General features: G+C 39.3%; 1 protein-coding gene across 1 annotated transcript in view; it reads left to right on the plus strand.

Moving 5' to 3' along the window:
* The window catches only part of LOC306699065 (CUB and sushi domain-containing protein 1-like), a gene marked incomplete at both ends in the record, with an annotated part of 346,947 nt that overhangs the window by 253,363 nt on the left and 68,735 nt on the right, over window positions 1-24,849 (plus strand). The window contains 7 exons of the mRNA XM_079163564.1: window positions 2,619-2,810; window positions 6,676-6,802; window positions 7,297-7,508; window positions 9,883-10,074; window positions 12,268-12,406; window positions 15,923-16,110; window positions 18,212-18,406. Of these exons, the coding sequence (XP_079019690.1) occupies window positions 2,619-2,810; window positions 6,676-6,802; window positions 7,297-7,508; window positions 9,883-10,074; window positions 12,268-12,406; window positions 15,923-16,110; window positions 18,212-18,406 (1,245 nt within the window). The remainder of the gene's footprint in view (window positions 1-2,618; window positions 2,811-6,675; window positions 6,803-7,296; window positions 7,509-9,882; window positions 10,075-12,267; window positions 12,407-15,922; window positions 16,111-18,211; window positions 18,407-24,849) is intronic.

Genomic DNA, 24,849 nt, shown 5'->3' on the forward strand with positions numbered 1-24,849 from the left:
AAGGAAACGGTGAAACAAGTAAAATATTCCGTGGGACAGATCTTAAAGCTCTGGATAGTCCTGAACTAAAAGGATTACCTTCTCATATATATATATATATATATATATATATATATATATATATATATATAGTTTCCGTAGACTAATATTTAGGGAGGACAGAAAAGGTATCTGCAGGCTGTGATTGGTTATTCCTTGTCACATGTCATGTGGTGCGCACTGCAGAGATCCAAAAGTTAAACTATTTCTATCTCCGGGCTCAACCATCGTGCCCTGAAAAACAGAGCTTGGGAGTGTTTGCGTGCAGTGATGGTTTCGTTCTCGCTTTTGAGCGCGCCTTCTGTGCATCTTCATTGACAACAATAGATTTGAGGGCACAAAAAACGGACCATGTGAACGGCTCCTAATACCGAATCGTTTCCAAGAAGCTCGCCACAGACACCCATTTCATAATACTGAAAAAATATAAAAATATAAATTGCAATACTTTCATCAGTGGACCATAGGGCTCAATCACCATTGCTTTACCTCCATCGTCTATAGACATTCATTTAAATGAAAATCTTCAAGATTGCTGCTTTACCTTAGGATCAACTAATTAGAAACTGCACAGCAATAAAGATTGTTTTCTATATCTAATGGTACAGCCATGGTTTGTTTAAGTGTGCCTAAAGAAAGAAAGCAACCCTCTCTCTCTCACACACAGACACACACGCATAGTTTTCCACATGCACACGAACGCACACAAACAGTAATTTCCTAAATTTTAAGTAGCTCATCATGAAGGTCCTTGTAAGGAGATGTTTTTAATTGAAAACTAGAGTGGTAGTGATTGTGTTAGATTGCACTCATGAATATATCCTCCATCTGTCCTGTGCCTCAGTCAAGTGATTCTTAAGTGCTACATACGAGAACATAATAGGAGATATGTACGACAAAAAACATGTCTTTCTCCGTCAGAAAAAATTACCAAGCTATTTCTTTCCCTTCTCACAGCTGATAAAAATTATCAACAATTGGTTTTCCAAGAAATTTCTCTTGAAGTTGGAGTCCAAAGTGCAACAGTAGTTTACCAAACAAAGAATTGAGTATATAAATGCTTGACACACACACACACACACATGCATTTTAATGGCTTTGAAGACAGTCTGTTAAGAAGGCAGGACAAGCTGCTGTGTAAGTCAAAGAGGCTATTAGAGGAGCATTTATCTGCAAGTCATTAAACGAAGGGGAGAAAGTGACACATCTGGAGTGGAAGAGTGACTGGACGGAGGGACAAGCGGATGAAGGGAGATAGTATATGGGTACTATATGGATGCTCTGTATGTCAGTGAAACCATTAGACAGCCGTTAGTCTGTAAGTCATTAAACTGGAGAATGTGACACCTGCAAAGTTCTGTTACAATGGATGAGCCGATGGATAGATAAGAGAGACTGATACAAGGTTTATACAGGAAAAAGGAGAACGAAAAATCTGATGAAGATAAGCAGTGATAGTTTTTAAAATAAAGTAAAAAAAAGGACTTGAGTAACACTGCCTATATACTACACAGCTTTAGAGGCTATTTTAATAGAGTAATATAAGTTCAAACATCTGTTCAAGATATTAACAAGAAAGGGTGACGGTGATATGCAACTGTTTTCCTGAAATGGATGCAGGAAGGGATAAAGAGTTGTAGGCCCACCTCACAAAACTGTGGAGACAGCAACTTTCAAAAAGTTGCTGTCTTAATAACAGATGTTATAACAAGGTTGTTACAAGGAGTTATGATTTTGTGTCTTGATTCGGTCCTTAAATAACTGATGATATTTATTGTTTTTCTCATGATTACATCACTCAACAGTCAAGAGGATTGGTGGAGATTGCTGTTGTTTAATCAAATGATTAAGCAACACCCTCTGCCAAGAAGACAGTTTTTACTGACTATGTATCTTGAAATAATATTTTGTTAACATGTTAAAAAAACTGTTAGAGATCTGATAGAGATCGATTCACTGTTCATTGTCCATTACAAAGCAACTCTGATGTTTCTGATCTAAGGAGTCAATACGAGGCTGACTTAATTAAAAAGAAAATGTTGACGTTGCTGTGTCTTTGTTTATCCATCTGTCTTTAAGGCGAGAAACTTTCCTCTTTATCTTCCAAACACAGTGTGCTCATATCAAGTATATTTGTGGTTGTGTGGGATGTGGAATTATCATTTGATGTTTTTCCACAGTTTCATATAGAAACCAACTTTTCAGTCCAGGAATATAATCGCTGTTACTGCTCACGACACATGATTATATCATTCAGAGACGGGAGAAGCCCACACAGGTTGTTTTTTTTTATATCATAGAAACAAGCATATGGGTAGAATAAGTTGAAATGTCCAGTAGCTTTCACTGCAGCTGTCACATCGTATTTCAGCACTAACAGTGAGTGTTAAAACTTTAAATTTGTGCAAGAAGTAGTGAGATTCAAGAGAAGAATAGTGTGATCTTATGTCCTCTTGTCTAAAACTGCTCTGAATCACCCTGTTCATTTATACAATGTTTTCTTACTGCATGGACAGAAAGACCTAATCTGTATGCGTGTGCATACCTGATTCTGTATTTCTGTGTGTCTCTCTCTTTAGGTTTTGACCTAGTACGCTGCGAAGAACCAGGTGTCCCTAGTTATGGCTATAAGATCCAAGACGACGGCCATTATGCCAACACCTTTGTCCTGTACTCCTGCAACCCTGGATACAGTCTCCATGGCACCAGTACCCTGACCTGTCTTAGCGGGGACAGACGTGTCTGGGACAAACCTCTTCCTTCCTGTATTGGTTAGTATGACAACATGTGTAGGTTCTACGTGCTTCAATAATTCAGAACTACGATATCTGAATTATTAACTTTCAATTCAAAGAGAAATATAGCATGGAGAAAAGCAGCAGACAAAGCTACTTGTATCTGTTTCTCAGCTCGAGCAAGAGCATGATGATATAACAGAGAGAGAGAGAGAATGAGTGAACGAGTGATTAAGTCAATACAGGTGAATACTTTGAAAAGAGGGCCTGGGGACTGAATCAATGCTCTGTGGGAAATATTCGTTAGCGCTGCTCATACACCTTTGTGAGTAGAAAAAGCCCTCGTTGATCCATCAACCTGTGCATACGAAACCTTCTGACTATGGACAGCAGGATGTCACTTGGCATGACATTATAGTGCACCAGACTTTTGTGCATTTTATGGATGGCATGCTTTAGGTGCAAAACAGGGGAAGACTGTCTGAATTGAACTGTGATAAATGTATAATGTAAGCCAGACTACTTTCTTGTACCCTGAAGGTGTGCACAGTATTTTATGCCAAGGACGTTTTCTGTTTTATTCCGAGTATGCACATTAAATAGAATATTCTATCAGGAGAGACCTTTTTCAAATGGCAGAAAATGATGTGGTGTAAAAACTATATTGATTCATCTGAAATAGAAGGGTGTCTCTCTTCAAAGACTGGACAACGCAAACTGGAGTGAAAGTGCACCCACATGCACTTTTCTGTTAAACCCAAAATGTATTGCTGCATCCTACTTTTAAAGTTCGAATAATGAATTCCCCTACCCTGCATGCTTTCTTTGCCAGTATAGTTAAAGTAGTGGCAATAATTTCACCACAATTCAACTTTTGTAATTTAGTAAATTGAACAGACATATCAACTGTGATAGGATTACTTATTATGATAAAAAACATTCTTCCGATTTTAGATAATTCTGACTCTGAGTCTTCAACAGAGAGCTACGGAGAGTGACAACAAAAGTAACAATTTATTGAAACTGTAAAATTGTAACACTCCAATCGCACATACCGCTGATTATAACACCAACATGTTGTGATTCTTAGTGACTTTATAAGGCGGACAGCTTACTTCTAATATCAATGACAAGCAAACACATTAAAACAATTGTTAGGTTGGATAGAATTTATATTCAGATTTTGTTGAAAGAAAATAAAATGATTCTAGAGCTCAAAGGAAGTTTATGAGAACTAATTATCAGCCATCCATGTATCTGCTAATCTACACTCCCACAATGTCATGACAAAGTAGACAAAAATAATGGTTTCACATTTGCCATACCGTGAACATATTTGAATGTTTACTAGGTGTTAAGGTAGATAAGCTGCCACAGGGCAGATTTGGCTTTAGTTGGTACTTGGCAGCTCTTAAGGTTGGAAAGGAATGTGCCAAACGATTCAGGTGCTTTGACGTGGTTCGCTTATGGACCTGTGAATGTAGTTCTGTGTTTCAGCTACAGTACGAACAACTGGCCACTCTGACTCCTTATGGTAGCCACCAGTGAAGCATGAAGCATTGTTTGTATTGTTCCTAGCACCATTTTTAAAATCCAAAATTCCTGCCTGTTCGTAGATATTTTTAGTTTTGCATATTAAAAAATGAAAGCACTTTCCCTCTAAGCGTTTCTACCTTGTTGGGTAGATGCAGGCACTTGGCACATGTTAGTTTGTAATTCCCTACTGCAGAGTCAAGCCTTGTGTCTTTTTAACCTGCCAGCACACCTGAGCTCTCTAAGGGGGGACATGGCCTGATGTGGTTGCTAATGGCAACTAAAAAGATTGTGTGTTCATAGGTGTGTGTGGTGAGTGCATGTATGTGAGTATGGCAATGAGAATGAGTATGCGATTTTGGCTGGATGTGTGTAAATCTCAATGTGTGTGTGTGTGTGTAGGTGTGTGCGTGTGTGTGTGTGTGTGTGTGTGTGTGTGTGTGTGTGTGTGCGTACCTCTGCAGTCAGTCATTAATTTGTAGCTGCTCTGTCGCTGCCTTATTTAAGGTAAGCCAGCAACCAGGAGAATACTTGCTGGCAGAGCCCTGGGCTAACTGCCTCTATAGCTACCTTTCTATCTTCCTCCTTTGTCTTGTCTGCTGGGGCGTTTGTCTTTCCGCCTCTCTGACTGTCTCCTTCGCTGTTTGTCTGGCTCGGTCCCATACCTGCATGTACTAGCATGGAGATGAGGAGATGGTTTTGCCTCAGGCTGTTTCTATACTCTCTCTCTCTCTCTCTCTCTCTCTCTCTGTCTCTCTCTCTGTCACTCTCTCTTTCCCACATTGAGTCAAACAGTGTTGGGTTCTACCTCTGACTCTTTTTGACGTTCTTTCGTTCTCTATTCATGCAGTAAACCTGGCTTCTAAACCGTCCCCTGTATATGTGCGTTCCTCTTATTCGCTCTTTCTTTTTCTGTGCCGGGAAATTGCAGTTCTCATTGGCCCAGGACTACTGAATAACACTCACTCTTTATTTTATGCATCTTCCCCTCTCTACCATGCTTTTCATGATAAAATACAGCAGAGTAGTTTCCTTTTCACCTATGCTTTCTATCACTAAAACAACTGGTTTTTACGAGTGGGTGTATGCATTCATAAGTGGATATGTACTTGTGTAACTATACCCCTCTGCTTTTGCGTTTACATGTGAATGTGTATCTGAGAGCATGCTGCCAAGGGTAATGCAACAGCAGTAGGTTGTCTTAGTATTGTAGATTGCATAGCTGTGTTAATGGTGCATTCTTAACTCACACAAACACATAATGCAGACACTGATATAAAGCATTTTCTATACCAAACTGTTTTCAAATCAGCAGCGATCTGCTGACTCAGTGGGCTACCATGTACTACCATGATGACTTCAAATCTGCTCCCAGCCTTTCCCCTGCTTCCTGCTATCTCCCCTGTTCCTCGCCAGTGAAAACAATACAAAAATAGCACAAAAAGCTGTCTCTCTCTTGTGCATTAAACAGCATTTTTATCCTGAACTTTGAACACTATTGGGAGATCCTCAAGGGAACACAGCCATCAAGGTTATTCACCAACCCTGAAAAAATAAAGCAGGAGCTTGGATAATTCAAGGTTGATTCAGTGATTCAAGGCCTTTTTTTCCCTGCTACTCATTTTACTCAACCTTCACACCTTAGGGTAATTTATCGGAAAGTAGAGGAGCCGCCTCTTTTAGAGATTAACTGAAATGTTCATTGAGTTGGAAGGAAGACTAAAAAACAATATGATACCAAGATTCTGATTGTATTAAGAGTTGTCTTCACAGGTCCAACATGCTGGACAAATGCCGGATAAAACGAGCAGCAATGTGACGATAATATCATGAGAACAAATGTTAAGTCTTTTTTAAGTTCTTTCCGATATCAGAAAATAAATAGTAATTTGATGGTATACCTTTTTCATCAGGTTGTGTTAAGTTTCAGATTCGCCATGACAATGCAGCTGAATTGGACCAACTTTACCGGATTTATTTTCTTTATTTGGTCGCCCTATAAAGCTGCATTCAGTGACTCATTTTCTCCAATAACGTTCAAATGTCTTTGTTATTGAAAAGAGTGGATTGTATGGCAGAGCAATTGCTGCAAGTTGCCAACATTATTTAATGCAGAGTTTATAATTCATAGAAACCCTGCAGCAATCCTGAAATATTGGGGTTTCGCCACAATGCAATGATACTTCTTTTTTGTGTCTGTCCAGTTAAATGTGTGTAGTAGTCTGTTTCGTAGTGCTGTATCTGCTGTGGCTTTCTATGTATTGCTGATTTTATGGATATATTTCGACGGCCCTAAATAAAAAAAGGGGGGAAATATGTTGTTTCTTTCCCCAGTAATTATTTATCCCTTTGTCTCGTTTTTTTTTAGCGGAGTGTGGAGGTCACATAACTGGAGCAGTGTCTGGACGGATTCTGTCTCCAGGATATCCTGCTCCGTATGAAAACAACCTCCACTGTACCTGGACTATCGAGGCTGACACTGGCAAAACGATCAGGTTATTATGAAGCAGTTGGATATGTATACTGAAGCTACTGTGAGTATCACGATGGCCTGCAGTTATCTAGAGGGGTTTTTTTTTGCATTAAAGGAAACCAGCCAATATTTTGTTTTCATACAACAAGTAGGCTTGTTTAATTAACAATTATCTGCAGAATTGCTTTGTTCTGGCCAAGATAGGGTTAGCTGCCTGGCCAGTTCACTCTACTTGGACTATACAGGTAAACACTTACAAGACTGTCAGGTAAAGATATGTTCACTAATTATAGATAAATGTTCGCTGTCAAAGTCCTGCCGTGTAGAAGAGTACACCACATTAGTCATTATGCCACCATCGTGTTTCTCAACAGGTCTTGGATACTGCTAACATTGCTGTGTGTGTGTGTGTGTGTGTGTGTGTGTGTTGATTTTGGTAAAACTGCTGAATTTAGAACAGTTGTTAATGTTTGTAATGGATCTCTGATCTCCTGTGTGATTTCTGTGTTTTCTCAGCCTCCACTTCATCGTCTTTGACACTGAGGTCGACCACGATATTCTGAGAGTTTGGGATGGTCCATCTGGGCCATCAGACGGGGGGATCCTGTTGAAAGAATGGTCAGGCCCAGCCTTACCTGAAGATATCCACTCCACGTTCAACATACTCACGCTGCAGTTTGATACTGATTATTTCATCAGCAAGCAAGGGTTTTCCATACAGTTTTCCAGTAAGTAGACTTATCTTTAATTCAGAATCAATACACCTACTTTATTACATAATCATCAACTTGAAATTCACATGGTAGAGGAAACTATGAAAAAGTGTGCCATGGTTGTACTAAATCCCAGATTTGGGTGGTCTGTCTCACTCTATCCCAAACATCCATTTGTAAGGGAAAAATCAATTACTGAATTAGCAATTAAATTAGCTAATTAACAAACTCCTCACACATAGTTTTAGTTATTATATAAACCTCATTTACATTCGCTATTAGAGAAATAATCTCGGATTAATGCTGCGTTTAACAGGATTTCTGAAAAAGTTAAGGCCAAAGAATCATTTGAAAAATTAATATTTCGCCCTGGGACCACTCTCAAGTACTCAAGGAGCCCATCAGAGACCTGTGGTTCAGTTTTGGGTGTATCTCACACTTTGGGAAACCAGGAAGTGCAGTAAAACACCTATGAGTGCTGATTCTTCTCAGGTTAGTGAGCTATTTAACATCATCGTGAGATGTTTCTTTGAGAAATTATCATTTTTTTTGTCACAATTACACAAAGAGATGTCAATGAACACAAACTATTGCTGTGGTTTCTTCCCTTTTTTAAGACAAAGAGTAACCTGGACAATAGCTGTGCCCTTTGGTTGCAGGAATGGTCTTTGCTGTGTGAGCCACTGAATCCGAAAATGTCTGTTCACCCGTCCATTTAAAATCATGGGCCAAAGTCACTGCAAACCACTGTAGAAGCAAAATCAATCAGAGGCAGACAGTCATGACCATATTTACTTCATAACTGCATTTTCATAACAGCGCATACACACACACACACACACACACACACACACACACACACACACACACACACACACATTATTGTGCTTGCATATCTTTGAATATCCATTTATTACTTATGCAATTCATACAAACTGTACACCTAAATCTGCATGCAGAAGCGTGCATACACAAAGTCCAACACACATAACTGTCAGAACTTTTTTGTTTAGATAGATGCAAATTCCCAGTCATAAGTACTGACATCCAATGCGCTCTCTCTCTCTCTCTCTCTCTCTCTCTCTCTCTCTCTCTCTCTCTCTCTCTCTCTCTCTCTCAAACACATTAAGTCTTTTTTTTCTTTCTCCCCATATTTAAAACAATAAATATGTGCACTCACTAACATGCTAATCAAAGCACTGTTATTCCATTAATATGGTAATGACTCCTTATATTTACCTCAATGTTGATTTACTAAAGCAAAGGTAATGGTATTTGCCACCACACTGATTTATTTAAACCAAGGTTTGTGAATGTATTGAGCGAGCGATTGATAGGGGTGATGTTACTACTCATCTCTCATTTTGTCCTCTCACTTCCCTCTCTGTGTACCTGATGGAATACATACTGTTCTGTACTGGAAAGATACAATACATGTGGTGTTATAATACTATGCTTGGCCAAGCACAGGGCTCTGGCCAAGATTTGATACGTGATTTTCACTGATTCTGAAGCCTCGTGAGGGATTATTGAGTCTATAGTTGTATAATGTGGATTTAAGCCGTGTCAAATATATATTGTCCATTCTTGATGTGTAAAGAAGAAAAGTAAATGGAACTGTTTGAGTAAAATAACATTTAATTTTGAGTAGCACATTTTATTTTATATTTTTTATATTTATATTGTTTTCTCTTTTCTTGTTTTATTAGTCTCACAACCCTATATATTGTGTGAACACAGAGGAATACATCGTATTGTGCCCTGAGCCTAACATCTCAGATCCAAACACCATATATCACTCAGCCTCTGGAATAAAATTTAATATACAACATTTGTACAAACAGAATGCCAGATTATATTCCACTCCCCTTCCATATTTCTCCAATGTTGATCAAAACATTTTGGCCTTTTAAAAAAAATATTTAAACACTGATTGATGTGATGAAAGCACTCCAGTATATTTAAACACAATTGCAGACTAAAGGTTGACACCTCTACACACAGAGGCTGATTGTCATGAATACCTACCAGGCACTACTACTACTACTACTACTACTACTACTACTACTACTACTACTACTACTACTACTACTTACCCAATGGGGAGTCAATAATTAAAAAGCAAAAAATGATATAATTTGATTGAACATGAAGGGACGAACCATTTGTCATAACTAGTCAGGTTAAGGTAAAGATGGTCAGTCTGATGACAGTAAGCCGAATCAATACTCACAGCATGAATAACAATAGTGCATCAATATGCTATACAGCACATCTTCTGCTGTTTTTCTGTAGCTACTGATATTAGATGTTTGTGTGCTTCTCCCTGAATCTCTTTTTATGAACCAACAATATGTAAATGTATGTCTCTCTTTGTCACATTCTCCAGCCACTACAGCAACAACGTGCAATGACCCGGGCATCCCGGTAAATGGTTCTCGATATGGGGACAGTAAGGAGCCTGGTGACAGTATGACGTTCCAGTGTGATCCAGGCTACCAGCTGCAAGGTCTGGACACCATCACATGTGTACGAATGGATAACAGATTCTACTGGCAACCTGACCCTCCAACGTGTGTAGGTAGGTGTACATTATCCTGTGGATCATCGACTGCCAAACTGAGGTTTAATTAAACCTAAATTAAATATGATGCTGTGGTCACACGTTAATGAGTCTGAGACTTCAATGTCATACTGAGCCCTGAAAAAATGTGCACTAAATATGAACTAGAGTTTTAGATATTGTCCATCAGATGTTGGAATGAATACATCAAACAATAGAAGACTGAGCGCAAAACCTCTGGTGGTGAAATGATCCAGAGTTTTTTTTCTTAAGTCCGAAGTGTAGAGAATAAACAACAAACAAGGCAGTCCTGGTCCCTTATGGACCCCTTTGTTGTTCTGCCATATCTGCCATACTTTGGAGGCAAATCAACTGAAGCCTGCTGGTGAGGTGATCTCTAATCCCAAATGATGCTGCTGCTGGAGCATCAGATCGTTTTTCTAAATGGAGGACTGCTCTTGAAGATCAAGGACAAGCTGACAAGGTGCTGAGGTTGGAATAAGCATTGAGCACTGTTGCTGTCAGTGCACCACATCAAAATTCAACATGTATCACCAAAACCTCCTGAACTCAGAACTGGGATGATGAGACATGCACAGGAGAGGAAAAATAAGTGAAGTCAGATGTGTAGCATCACAGAATGATGCAGATAACAGGAATAGGGTTCCTGTTTGAAACCTGCTGAAAAGCCAGATCTTGTTTGCTCTTTTTCTCTGTTATCACCACCATCTGGCCCACCTGCTGCTTGTAGCCCATTGAGCTTCCACATCCCACTCCACACCTCATTCACACAAGTCTGCTGCAGTTTGTTTTTCCTTTATTTTCCTCCTCAGCTTTTTCTGACTCACTTGATTCTCTTACTAAAGGAAAGAGGTGACTTCTGGCCGTAAAGCCTATTTTTTGAGAAAAAGAAGGACTAGGAGAGTATCTGTAATTCAGCAAGAGCCCTTCAGTGTCCTCACTGTGCAACCTACAAATCCCAGTATGTTAGCACAAAACAAGCCTGTTGCATGTCCCGTTCTCTGACCATACTTTGCAGTTGATAGCAGGCTTTTGCTAAACCACATGCCTCTATTGGGGTAGCAAATACATGAAGTGCTTTTTCCTGATTAACTGCTGCATCCACTTCAATTTTGTCTTGCAGATAAAACATCATGTTGAGTTAGTCAGAGTAGATGGATGAGGGAAATCACCAGAGATTACAGTTAAGGTTAGGATGAGGTAAGACATCAGACACAGCTAAAGGTGTAAACAATGTGAGCAAGCTGGTGAAGATTCCTGCAGCAGGCATGGTATCCACCCCCCAGCCTGCAGCAAGGGACTATAGACATTTGCCTTCCTGTTAGATGCCACAACCCCCTTTTATGTTGCCTTGTCCTTGTCTTTATCAGCCAGCACTATTGGGAAGTCCTCCAGCACAGTCACAGAGACTAATAATTTGCCCTGTAACCATGCCTGTGAAACACATTATGCTTTGTTCCTGATATTGCCTGCTCCGTCTCTTTGCCAGTGACCTCACATTTTGTACGACTGTAGATAAAATGTAGGCCTTAAATCTTAGCCTGCGTCCGCTTCCTTTTCTTTCCCTTTCACCTCAGGTGGTGAATCCCTGGGTGTTCAAAAGCTGCTAAATTTAAACAAACGTTACACACAACAGTCTAGTGCGCATTAGTGCGTCTGACTGTGAGTGATTTGCAACTGTTAATGCCTTTGTTTACCTCTATTTCACTGTTGATAATCCGTTCACACCCACCTGCCATCCCCAAGACACCTCTCCATGTTTCACATTCTTTCTTCACATCACCAAATTGCTGCTTGAATGAATCCATCCGTCTCTCTTGCTAATATCTCTTTCCTGCTTTCTGGCTTGTTGTGGGATAACAGGACCACTAGGGGTGATTCTCTCTGCTAACGACCCCCAGCGTTACACTCTCACAGTCTCTCTCTTTTGCTCTTTCACCTTCTCCAGCTACCTGTGGAGATAATATCAACGATCCACCGGGGGTAATTCTGTCTCTCCTAACCAACCCCTGCCATACTTCCTATCACTAACTAACTCTCTTCCACTCTGCCTACCTTTGGGGACTATATGAGTGGTCAATCAGGGGTGATTCGCTTTCCAAATTACCTCAAGCCCAATGCTGTGTAATCATCTTTCTTTGTCTGTCTGTCTGTCTCTCTCCCTCTCTTTCACTGTTTGTCTGTCTCCAGCGACATGTGGGGGCAACGTCAGTGGTCCTTCAGGAGTAATTCTGTCTCCTAACTACCCCCAGCCTTACCCCGCTGGGAAAGAGTGTGATTGGAGAGTCAGAGTCAACCCCGACTTTGTCATTGCTCTCATCTTCAAAAGGTAAGCCACCTACATTTAAAACTTGGCCCTGTATATATGTGTGTAAACATATACTATGTACCTTTCTCATAGGTATTCTCAAGCTTTAAACCAGAAGAGTAGCGTATCTGTGTTTGTAAAAACACTGCTGCCTCTCAGCTGGTATTTCTGACATTTCGTTTTGAATGGATTCAAGTTTTTTTTTTCACTCTAAAAATGAGTATTTTATCAGCAATGATTTCATACTTTAGAGTTTCCTGTGGGAGTTCAGACTCTTCTATTGAATTTGCAGTTTCAAAGGCTGCCCATGTTATTTTGGTGGAGGACTTAGCTGCAATATTAGCGCAACAATAACAGCTGTCTAAACATAAATCAAAATAAACTGGTCGCATTATGACAAACCAATGTTGATTAAACAATTTGTCCTCAAGCTGTAAAACATGTTGTGTCATAATGTTTAAAGTAGGCTACTGTATGCTGTAAGAAACAATAACTTTCATGTCACGATTTGAAATATTGTTATTGAAGATACACATGTGTTTTAATGCCTTGTGTCGGTTAGCGGTACAGTAGTTAAGTCTGATTAATACTTAATAGTTTTTGTTGTCAGAGGAAGTGTTACTAACTGATCACAAATAACATTACACAACAACAAGAAAGATAAGAGGGCAACAGCAAGGTGGGTTTTTCCTTAATTTTGAGGAAATGTGGCTACAACAAACAAATTACAGCAGAGTTATGGTCTTACTGATGCTATTGTTTTTTTATTATTTCATCCAAATACCTGAGAAATCCTAAATAATTAAAAAAAGATTTAGTGGGTGGAGGGGGTCCCCAAAGACTCTTCTGAAACATGTTTGTCTTCTGGCTTAAATTGAATAATGGATCACCCTCCATGGGCTTAGTTTTATGAGTGTAGTTTGAGGTTATTTTTTAAGAATAGACTTTTCATGACTTGTTGTGGCTCACACAGGGTAAAAGAAAGATCTGTGTTGTATAGTCAGGGATCAGGCACTGATAAACCTATTTGAGTGGGGCAACCTCATTAGTCTACTGTAAAATCCACTTCTAACATAACTTAAATGGTTAGTTCGCGGTGAGATGATGTTATCATTAAAAACTTCAGGTAATTTAAATTAGGTTTGTTCTTGACTTTCAGCTCCTTTAACTACTGACATCTTTCAATCAGCCGTTGTGTTGTGGTTCATTTGTGTAGCCGCATAGTGAATTCCCTCTGCATCATTGAAGACAAAGTAAATGACATGAGTAAACTGATTTGCACAGGAACTTTTTGAATGTTCATATGTTGACAGATGCACTATTCTTGCCGTACATGTTTCTATGTTTTGTTTTTTTGGTAATAGGCCAGTGTTTATTTACATTTCAAGTCCTGATTGTGCCTGAGTAGTGAATATTGTGCAAGTCACACTGAGGCAAAAGTGAAGATTGGAGTTTCACATTAAGGATATAAAAGCAAAGCAGACTTTCTCGAGATTGCCACAGGAGAAACAATGACCCAATTTAGACTTCATGTTTTTCAGCTGAAGAAATAATTATCTTCTGTTGTAACAATGAGACAGTTTTTATTTTACTTTTAATTAAGTTGTTTTGTTATTGGTTGTTTTGTGAATGTGGTGTTTTTTTTTCTTTTTCATTATTTATCTAATTGTAACCTAGTAATTTTGTATTATAAACGCAGCTTAAATTGACCCAATTAACAATGACTCATTCTTTTATCAGTCTTTGAATCAATTCAGTTTATACAATGTAATCAGAACTCATATTGTGGTAACATATAACAGCCTTTTGAGCATTTACATCCATTGAAGCCAAGTGTAATTCTTTTTTCTACTTTCTTTAAAATATCCCAAAGTGATATGTTCTATACTGAATACTTACAGTCAGTGAAAAAGCATTTGCATTCTTCTCATAGTGAAAGCGCCGACTGTTTTATGGCACTGAATATTTCAAGATGTTTGTATTAATTACAAAACAAACTGAAATATAATTTCTCAAGTTTGCATAATTACTTTTGTTTTACATCCGAGTCAGACCCTTGTGTTACTCTTCTTTGGTCACAAAAGGTTATGATGTAGTCCCATTTCTGCTCTGTGAGATCTTTATGTTCATTTTATGACATTTAGTAGCTTAAACATTCAGACCCAGAATGTATCACTAATGCAAAAGGTATTAGCATGGATCAGTTTAATGCTTTGTCAGTGCAAAAAGGGCTTATGTGCTGTTAAGCCCATTCTGCACCAGCTAGCAACACAGGGCTTAAACTGGGGCATTCTGCACAATTACTTTAACTTTGGTTGCTTTTATAACTTCAAGAAGTCCTTTCCTCTGATAAATATTATTGTCAGTCAAACGTCAATAACAACTCTTTTGACCAAACTCAGCCATTTACATCGTTTTGTGTCTAAAAGTAAAGGGAAGAGTTTGAAAATGTAACGGACAGAATAATCCTGTAAAATGCAAGATGGGTAAGGCATTCCTGGTTGAAAATATGTTATGTATCAAAATCTCTGTCTGGTCTATGAGGTTTCCTTTCTGCATTTTACCTGTCTAACCAAATCAAATTGCGTACATCCTAAAGGCCTGACAACGTGTGAAATGCATCTCCTTGCTCATAATATTTTTGGACAGCTGTTGTTTATAATGCTTTGCGCAGAACTGTGTATTGCCTGTGGCATGAATGCATACACGTTATTTTCTATATTTGATAGAACAAATATTATTCATCATCTAAAAATACCATTCACATGGTACTTTTATGCTAGTTATATATAATGCTACACTTTAACAATACAATGCCTCTTTACCTCTTCTTATCTAGACACACACACATATACTTCCAGCCAAACACTTAGCAGGATAGTATAACCAGACAAGTTATACTGAGTTGATAGAAACCATAGATATAGGTCTAAATACAGTGTGTGTGTGTGTGTTTACCTGCTCTCTGTGTGAAAGGTGGGACACAGGGGTAACACAGCCACTGTCAGGGCAAACACTGAGACTTTGTGTGAGTGTGTGTCCTTACTTATACTTTTACCCTCATGAGGACCAGATGTCTTATGTATAGCACTGTGGGTTTAGGCTGAAAATAAAAATATTAAAGGCACGTTCTGTATTTTCCTTTACACGCAAACACATACTGAGAATATAAATCAAAATAGATGATGACATGCCCTTTTACGATGAGACAACAGGATGATTAACTTGATATTCAGATGATGCAGCATGGCTGCTTTTGCAACATTTTTCTTTCTTTTTTTTATATATCAATGAACTTAATGTTTTTGACTTATATATTTGAAGTTCTCATTTTTAATGCAGTACATCCAGAAAACATGACAAAATTAAAGTAAGATTAGAAGAGAGATAGCATAAACTAATTGGCAGTCATTAAATGAAGCAGGTCTTTGAAATGTACACACATTATTGGATTAATTGTTGAACAAAAAAAACACAAATCTTACTTGATTCTGAAACCCAAGTTTGTCTGTTTTCTTCTTGTTTTTTTTACCCCAGTTTCAACATGGAGCCAAGTTACGACTTCCTGCACATCTACGAGGGTGAAGACTCTAATGGCCCGTTACTAGCAAGTCTCCAAGGCAACCAGGCCCCAGAGCGAATAGAGAGCAGTAGTAACAGTGTCTTCCTGGCGTTCAGATCTGACGCCTCACTGGGCATGTCTGGGTTCGCCATCGAATATAGAGGTAATTAAACCCCTTAAACCCCAAAAGCCTTCATATAATGTCCTTGTACATTTTCCTGCAATGTCACATTAAAGCAACTGAAATTTGTCTGAGATAATGTTTTAGAATTTGTAACAGAAACTTGTAGTAATGATAGTCGTGGTAGTACAGTAGCAGCAGTATCATTAGTATTGGTCGTATTTGTAGCAGTAGGATTAGCAGTAGTGCAGTAGTTGTAGTGTTAGTATTAGGTGGTGACAGCATTTGTAGTAAAGTAGCAGCAAATAGTAATCAATTGACAATCTCAACATAGCACTACACTCTTAACGATTAACTAGCCAAAACTGTTTGATGATTGGGGGAAAAATCAATGCAGTATGGCATCTCTCATTTTATATTGTTTGGGCCAGATTTAGTAAAGCTTGTGCAGCTGTTTTTAGGTGCAGATTGGATGCATTGTGACCCAAACACACATACTGTATGCTTATCAGATGTTTATCTGGCTGGAGTCACAGTTTGCGTGTCCTTTTAGTGAGTGCTTGCAATTAAATATAGGTGTGTTATAACAAAAAAATAAAAAGCAATTAGGCTATATATATATATATATATATAATAATCACAATATCTGATTACTGTGACATAAACTAATAGTGGACTGGGATGTTAGGTTTGTGTTTTGCAAGCTTCTTTTTTTTACTTGACCATCAATGAACTGTAAAATCCCTACAGGCTGCAACTGAACTTATCTTTTAAGTAAATGTTGTTAAATGTTAGAGCTGAGGGTAAATGCAGCTAAAGACTCAACTGAGCGTTTTTACCCAACATATATATCCCACTGCTGAAGTGAGCCTATGAGCTCCCCTTCACTTGCACAGCATGTCTCAGATTCAGTCCAGGAGCTTACTGCATCATCTGCTGCTATCTTAGTAAATGTTGTTGAATGCATGCAGATTGCAGCATTAAACTCAATGAAGATTGGCTCTGTCTTTGATGAATAACGCTGGAATTGGTTTTCAGGACACTGAAATAAGAAACAGTCATTGTCATTGTTTATGAAATGTAATGATTACAATGTTGATACAGGAATATCATGCAGACTAGATAACATTTCAAAGTGCCTACCGGTACTCTATTCATTTCACCCTTGCTTTACATCAGAAGTGTTTTGCAGTTGAAAGGTCACGCTCTTCCATGTCAGCCCGCGAGTCGTTGGCTTTCACAGATTGTGACACATCCTGGTTTTACAGATGCTGCTCGACTAGGGGTAATTTAACAGCTCTAGTCAATATGGAGCTGGTGATTAGTTGTTTGACTGAGTAGAGACTAGATCTGCTCTGTCAAATTATATAAATTATATTTTTTTCTTGTTTCTCAAGCTCCATTTATCTCTAATTAAAAAAAGATTATCTCCCTCTCTGTTGTCTGTCTCCTCGCGCTACCTCACACCTTTGTACTTTTGTCATTAATTCACTACCTTTCATCTGGCATCTCTCTAATTAAAATACAACCTTAATCATCTCCCTGTTTCACTTCCATCGTGCCCTCCACCTCTCTCTTTCTCTCTCTTTCTCTGACTGTCGGTTTCCCTCTGTCAAGCCCAATATCTCATTCTCATTGGGCAATCACAATAAAGCAAACAAGCTGGTCCTACGCCAAATCATAAAGAGCCAAGACAGTTTTCACTCCACAATTAGTTAATAGGGAGTATTCAATACCATCTATATTAGGGTTCAACAAATAGCCTGTTGACTAAATTTGGCCCAAAATTATTTCCACCAATAGTTTTGACCCTAAATGGTATCTAAAAATGTACTTTATTTGGCTGCATTAACAATTTAGACATCATTTAGAAATGTACAGCTATAACTATTTAAGTTGTATTAAAAATGACTTGAATTTGCCATCAATACCGACATGTAGAGAGAAAATTGTTACAGTGGCTTTTGTCCTGCACCACATAGGAGAATGTGATGCAGTGCCTGGTGTTGATATGAGATCTAATGATCTTACCAGATGAATAAATACAAAAATTAAGAAAACATTTTATAGTTTTATATTAATATACCAAATTAGTTGGGCCTTGTGTTTTTCCAGTAACACAATTTCTCTCCTTTCTCCACAGAAAAACCAAGAGAAGCCTGTTTTGACCCTGGTAACATTATGAATGCCAGTCGCACAGGCTATGACTACAAACTGGGATCTCAGGTCTCCTACAACTGTCACCATGGCTACACAACAGTGGGCGGGGACACCATCACCTGTGTCATGGGGAATGATGGGAAGCCGGTGTGGGACAGGGCTCAGCCATCATGTAAAGGTAGGAGAGACGCATCAAGAACTGCATCCTTACAAACACCAAGATGATGGAAAGCTCAAATTGGTCAAAACCTGCTTCTGTTGAACTATTAGAAAACAACCTGCCGGTTTATTAGGCACACTTATACAATTGAATGCAATCCATTACAACTGTTCCGCCATAAAGAGTACTTTTACGATGCCTATAATGTTCAGTTTTTGCTATGATGTGAGACTCACGTGTCTCTGTGTGTGTGTGCGTGCATGTGTGTGTGTGTGTGTGTGTGTGTGTACATCTGAGACAGAGAGTCTGTCAGGGATTGGAAGACTGAACTGTCTAATTGATTGACAGCTCAGAGAGCCAAGGAAGTGACACCTGCCAAACTGTCATTCAGAGTGTATATGTTTGTGTGTGTGTGTGTGTGTGTATGTGTGTGTGTCTCTGTGTTGGTGTGTGTGTGTCTCTAAAGTGACAGAGACCTGGCCTGGTGCCATATAGGTAAAATATTAAAATAAGCCACAGAGCAAGGTTACAGGACTAGGAAGGAATTTTAAAATGAGCACAAAAGTCACACGCATACACACAGACAGACAGACAGACAGACAATGCACACTTACTTATACCTCTTAACACTTTGAAAAAGGCTCCTCTGAAAGCTCTGTTTAAAATTGTCTGAGAGACAGTGAAGAGGGGGGTTGGGGGGTGGGAGAGAATAATGATGAAATAATTGCACTCGGAGAAGCTATTTGAGAACAGCAACGAATAACAGACAGACTGTCCAGATTATACTCCTACTTATCAACCTAAGATGTATTACACTTACTTAACCAACCTCAAATCTGGAAATGCATCTGTGGCACTTATTGGTACAGCTGGGATTTTGAACCTGAAGATGCAATAATCTGTTTTTCAGATTCCCTTTTAAAGAAAATAGCTTTCTTTTTGTATTCTTTGAGCACATCAAAGGTATACCTGTCTGAAGTAACCTTACTTGTTTTATTAATAGACAAGAAAAAGCATTGGTGTTGTGTGGTGTTGCCATCCAATCAGCTCGCTAGTTGGCAGTTAGTCCGTCAGTCATTTTTTAAGAGTCTGTGTGTTGTACATTAGAATTCAACAGTGTTAGCCCTTTTCTTCAATGGAGCTGTTTCCTCACAGTGAGACAGACCTGGTGCCTGGCCCACGCCCTTTCTGTTTCCCAGATGAATTGATCTGCCGAGTTTGCCGTCACCTACAGTTCACATAATCAAAGCAGAACAATTTAACTAAATCCAGTCCTACCCAGTAATACTTCTGCCGCTCGTTTGGCGTGTTGAATTTTCTCACCACACAGTTAGGGGAGTTTCTCTGTGTGTCTGTCGGTCTCTCTGTCTCTGGGCAGCTCCTGGGGCTTTTAGACCAAACTCATTAGAAGGGGTGAGACCTCTTTAAATAATACATCTCCACTTACACTCCCTCTATCTTCTCTCTCTCTCTTCTTCCCTTTCAAACCTCCTTCTCTTTCCTTTTCTCTAAAATGTTTCTCCTCTCTCTCTCTCTCTCTCTCTCTCTCTCTCTCTCTCTCTTTCTGTTATTTTGCATCCTCTCTTTCTCTCTTATTCCAGCTTCCTCCCACCTCCTCTGTCTGTCTCTGATTTACTCTATATTTTTTCTTTCAGCATGTCTCTCTCTCTCTCTCTCTCTCTCTCTCACACACACACACACACCCCTCCCATCTTAAACCGCTCTTTTATTGGTTTCCATGGTAACTAAGAGCTGGTGCGAGAAAGAAGGAATTCTCCATGACTGTTGATAGGGTTGTGTGTGTGTGTGTGTGTGTGTGTGTGTGTGTGTGTGTGTGTGTGTGTGTGTGTGTGTGTGTGTGTGTGTGTGTGTGTGTGTGTGCGTGTAAAAGAGAGCGAGAGAGACGCACAGAGGCAAAATGAGATGGAGAGACATTGCTACTATAGAGTGCCGCCTAGAGGTTAATACACATAAACATACTAACACACACATCTACTCTCTGAAAAGTTACTGTAACTGTTCTGTTTATGGTTTTGAAAAAGCTCAGGACTGCTGCTCAACGTTAAAAGTTTTTTGAAATATTTTCCTTCACTCTCACTACCACCCACACATTACTGTGTGTGTGTGTGTGTGTGTGTGTGTGTGTGTGTGTGTGTGTGTGTGTGCATTTTTGTGAGACACAGACAGCGAGCGGTACATGTGTGTTCTCATGTATGTTTGGGGATGATCAAAGCATATGGATGTGTGAGAGAAAGAGAGGGACTTGCATGGCATTTTTTGCATTCATTTGTGTGTCAGAGGGTGTAATTGATCAAAGCACGTGTGTGACGGCTTTTGATTAGACTGACACCTGAGCTTAGAGCAGCACTACTGGGGATTGTGGGTGGATCAAGAGAAGACCTCTACACCTGAGGGTTTGAATGAAGCAGCACAACAACTAATCCCCAAAAATATCAATTGATATCAAGAGGCGTGGAATGAAAGAGGGCGATTACTCTGATGCTTAAGGAAACAAAAGGAAAGTTGGAAGGTATAGGAGATCAGAGGAGGATGACGAGTTGGTGTGTGAATACAACAACTGTCTAGCAAAGGAGTAACCAAACCAAGTTTTGCTGTATTTTTTATTCTAGGCTTGTAAATCAGTTTTACTGAGCAAGCCATAGCCAAGAATATGGGCCCAGTCTTAATGTCCACGCTCACGGTCTCATAGGCTTTGACTTGTGCTCCTTATAAGTCTGCATGGGCTCAAGGCTGTCCCACTGTGAAATCGGAAAGTGCTTGAGGGTTCTCCGGTTCTCTTTTTGAGCCCTTTTTGCACAGTTTCCACTGAAATGACTTTGCTCGAGGGAATTACCCACAAGGGGTTGTACAAAAACCCCTGAAGAAGCTGGACAAACGTGAACATGTTCATAGCACCAATTCACTTTTTTTTAAACATTTATTTAAGTATGACATGATCATGACACATTGTTTTGATCAAGCATTGCTAGGCTATTATTACTTATTTTAAATGAGCAACAATCAATCTGTGTGCTGTCCCATTTCTCACACAGCATTTGTAACCTCTGCAACCTCATGCTCTCACATTATCACTGAGCACAGGGGTCATGATGACCAAAGTCTGATAGCGTGGTTGGACATTGGGACTGGGCCACAGAAGTATGCACACACTAGCAACCAAAGCAAGACGAGAAGAGGTGAGAAAAGAAGCAATAAGAATGCACCGTGATTGTGTGTGTGTTGATAACATTGACAGATTTGCTTGTTGCTGATGTTTTCTACACATACACAGCAAACACATTCACAGACACTATTAGACTAATTTCATCGACCTCTGCTGGCCTTACCTGCAGTATAAATGTGCACACGCCCACATGGTTTTCACACAAACGGTTTGTAACTCTCTTGGGGGTGCTGAAGATGGATCAAGCTAGTGTTAGGTTTACTTCTTGTGGGTCATGCAATGGTAGTAGGGATTAATAGGCTTTTTGAAATTGCAGTATGCTGATACTGGAGATCCCACGTTGTGCACTTGCTCCGCAGCACATTCATTCACTAAAGTTTTATACTGCTACTCTGGAGAGGGTGCAGCAGAGCTGCCATCTCAGTTATATGATACAAGCCACATAACGGCAATTTTCTGGATTGTTTTTCAAGTTTTATATCTGATATTTAGTCACCAAATACTGCTGTTGCATATTAGTTTCTGCTCCATAGTAGCACAGTATGTCTTGGTTTCAGGTAAATAAATGTGTCCGTTTTCCTAAGATACTCTCGGTCTGCCCTCAGTCACTGAAAGGCATCACTACTTTTTCAAGATATTTCCATGAGGAGCCTATTTAGATACTCAACTAGATCTTTGGTTATTTTTTTCTTATTTGCACGTAGAAATACATTGCAATCAGGAGCGACAAGTCAGATGAAGAAAAGATAATTGTATATTATCAACAGATATGTAATAATAAAGTCTAGAGATTTGTAATGGAGGGGCGTGTGCCCTGAGCAGCAGCAAGATAACTCCCCCCCCCCCCCCCCCCCCCCCCCCCCCCACCCGTGGAGTCCAGACACTGGTGGTGGTGGTGGCTGATGAGGCTGATAGAATTATGAGTTGATGAAACTGATGGATCTGCGAAGAGTGGGTAGAGATGGGGAGGTGGAGGGGTGCGTAACAGCAGCATGAATGTACTGAAGGTAGAGACAATCTTAAAAGAGACAGCAGCAAGATGAAAGGCTAACGATGTAATTGTGTCGCTGTGCTATTGGACAGAAGAGACCAGCTAATCAGAACAGCTGATAACAACTTATGCAATAGCTTAATATGGACGCACATACACACACACACACACACACACACACACACACAGATCAAAAGCACTATATTTCGACATTATATAACAAAGCCTTGGAGCCTCAAGAGTCCAAGTGATATTTAGGGACAACATGAATTTTCTGCTAAACTAAACAACTTTTGAGCCAAATGCAGCCAGTTGGATTTTTTTTAAAGTTTCTTTATAAAAATAACAGATTAGAGTAGTGATATGCGTGCCAGCTTTGAGTGCAATGGGCAGTGCTCCCAGCAGCAGGAAGGAGAGAAATGAAAGAAGAGGCACACGGTTAAAATGTGAAAGCTTCATTTCAACATATCATTTCTATAAATGCTTAAAGCAACAAAGGGGATGAAGCTGTTTGTGCTGCCAGAAGTGTTGCACGTTTTGTTACCTTAGTTTGACAGCAGTTACAGTGTAGGCTAGTCCATAAGTATTCATTTATTGACATTCTTGTATTTGCACTTTGTATCCCACAAGCTAGATTTAAGTGAAACAATGATGTCAAAGTGCTGACCTTCAGCTTTAAGGGTGTTGAGATCTATACCAAGTGATCACTGTTGCCTTTACAGTCCTTCAGTTTTAGGACATTGTAGCAGTACAATGATCCTAAATTACAGACAAGACAACCAAGGATGCAGACACCGGACATCAGTCCAACTGATACTTTTCAGTAAGCAAACGATAAGTGAAACTGGCTGCTGTACGGGCCTGGCAGAGCTCCACTAGGGAAGATACCATGTGTATGCTTGTATCTGTGAGCTTAAGTCGTCAGTACCTCACTTATTTATTTATTTTGGCAAATTCAAGGGAGTTTAAGTGAGAGCCAAGCTCTCTTTTTCAGAAAGGCCATGATCACTCTCAAACAGTTGCACGCAGTCACACCTGGAAGCTGCCCGGCACAGTCACTGTCTGACCTGTTGGCCGGCTGGGGGTGAAGGGCTTTGCTCAGGGATAGCTACAAGGGAGGGGTAAATGTCTCTATTTCACTTTCTCCACCCAAATATATCCTACTGGGAATCCCATGAAAAATGTGTAGATGGTGATTTGAAATGTAACTCTTCTTCATTCTTTAAAGTTCTCTAAAGTTTTAAGTTTAGAAATTGCTGCAATCCCTATAACGCTAATCTGATGTGAATGTAAACACCCTCAAGTATAAAGTGAATCTCAGCACTTAAACTTCATAGTCATTGTTTCGTTACAAAGTCAATATATGCTGAAGTACTTTCTGTATATGTCCATTCTCTCTCTATCATTTCACACTATACAGGGCCGGGATGGGTTCCCAGCATGCACTGGGCAAGAGGTAGTATACCTCTTGGACAGGTTGCCAGTCTCTCATGGGGCTAACACATATATAGACAATCATTCATGTCAATGGACTTTTTTTTCCAGTGAAATTAAGGCTAGACACGACGTGCAAAAAAACACAGATCAATTTGTGCTTGCCGTCCATGTGGCATTAGACAATAGACTATTACTCAAGAGTGACTTTCCCAGCCTATTCATGTAGATTTCCTTTGTCACTCAAATGGTGCAGATTAGAGTTATTTTCTGAGAGTCACAACATAACGAGACTAAAAATATTTACTTAGGCTGCATCCAAGAAACATTTGAGCATGCATCATTCCGAAAAATTGTGATCGTAATCTTACTTTAATGGGAAGGATTTGTAAAATGTAGTCATTAATTCAATACAAGGAATCGAAAAAGTATGCTTTTTAAAAACTGCCAGTGGAGTATGTGAAGCAGTATTTGTATCGTTCTGATATAAAACCACTTGATTGGATATCTGAAAAATAGTTATTTAATAGTAATTATTAACAAACATTCCCTGAAACATTGATAAGATACTTTTGTTAGTACTGTTACTCTTTGTTATGAGTTGTATTATGTAATCTGTCTGAACATCTTTAAGTTGCTGTGTTTACGCTTTGTGTGCTGAGGGTTCTATAGAATATATTGTGGGTTAATTAAGTTCTCTCTCTTCCCATTGAAACCTTCTATAATTACATCTGCACAAAGTTGTGTGCTCATTAAAGGTGAATTATTTCTCACATATGGCTCTGGCAAATATGTGAACATGTAGTGCAGGAGATCTGCTTGTATATAATCCTGCCATTTACACAGTCCTTC

This window comes from Pholis gunnellus, assembly GCF_910591455.1.
Source record: "Pholis gunnellus genome assembly, chromosome: 1".
NCBI classification, from domain to species: domain Eukaryota; kingdom Metazoa; phylum Chordata; class Actinopteri; order Perciformes; family Pholidae; genus Pholis; species Pholis gunnellus.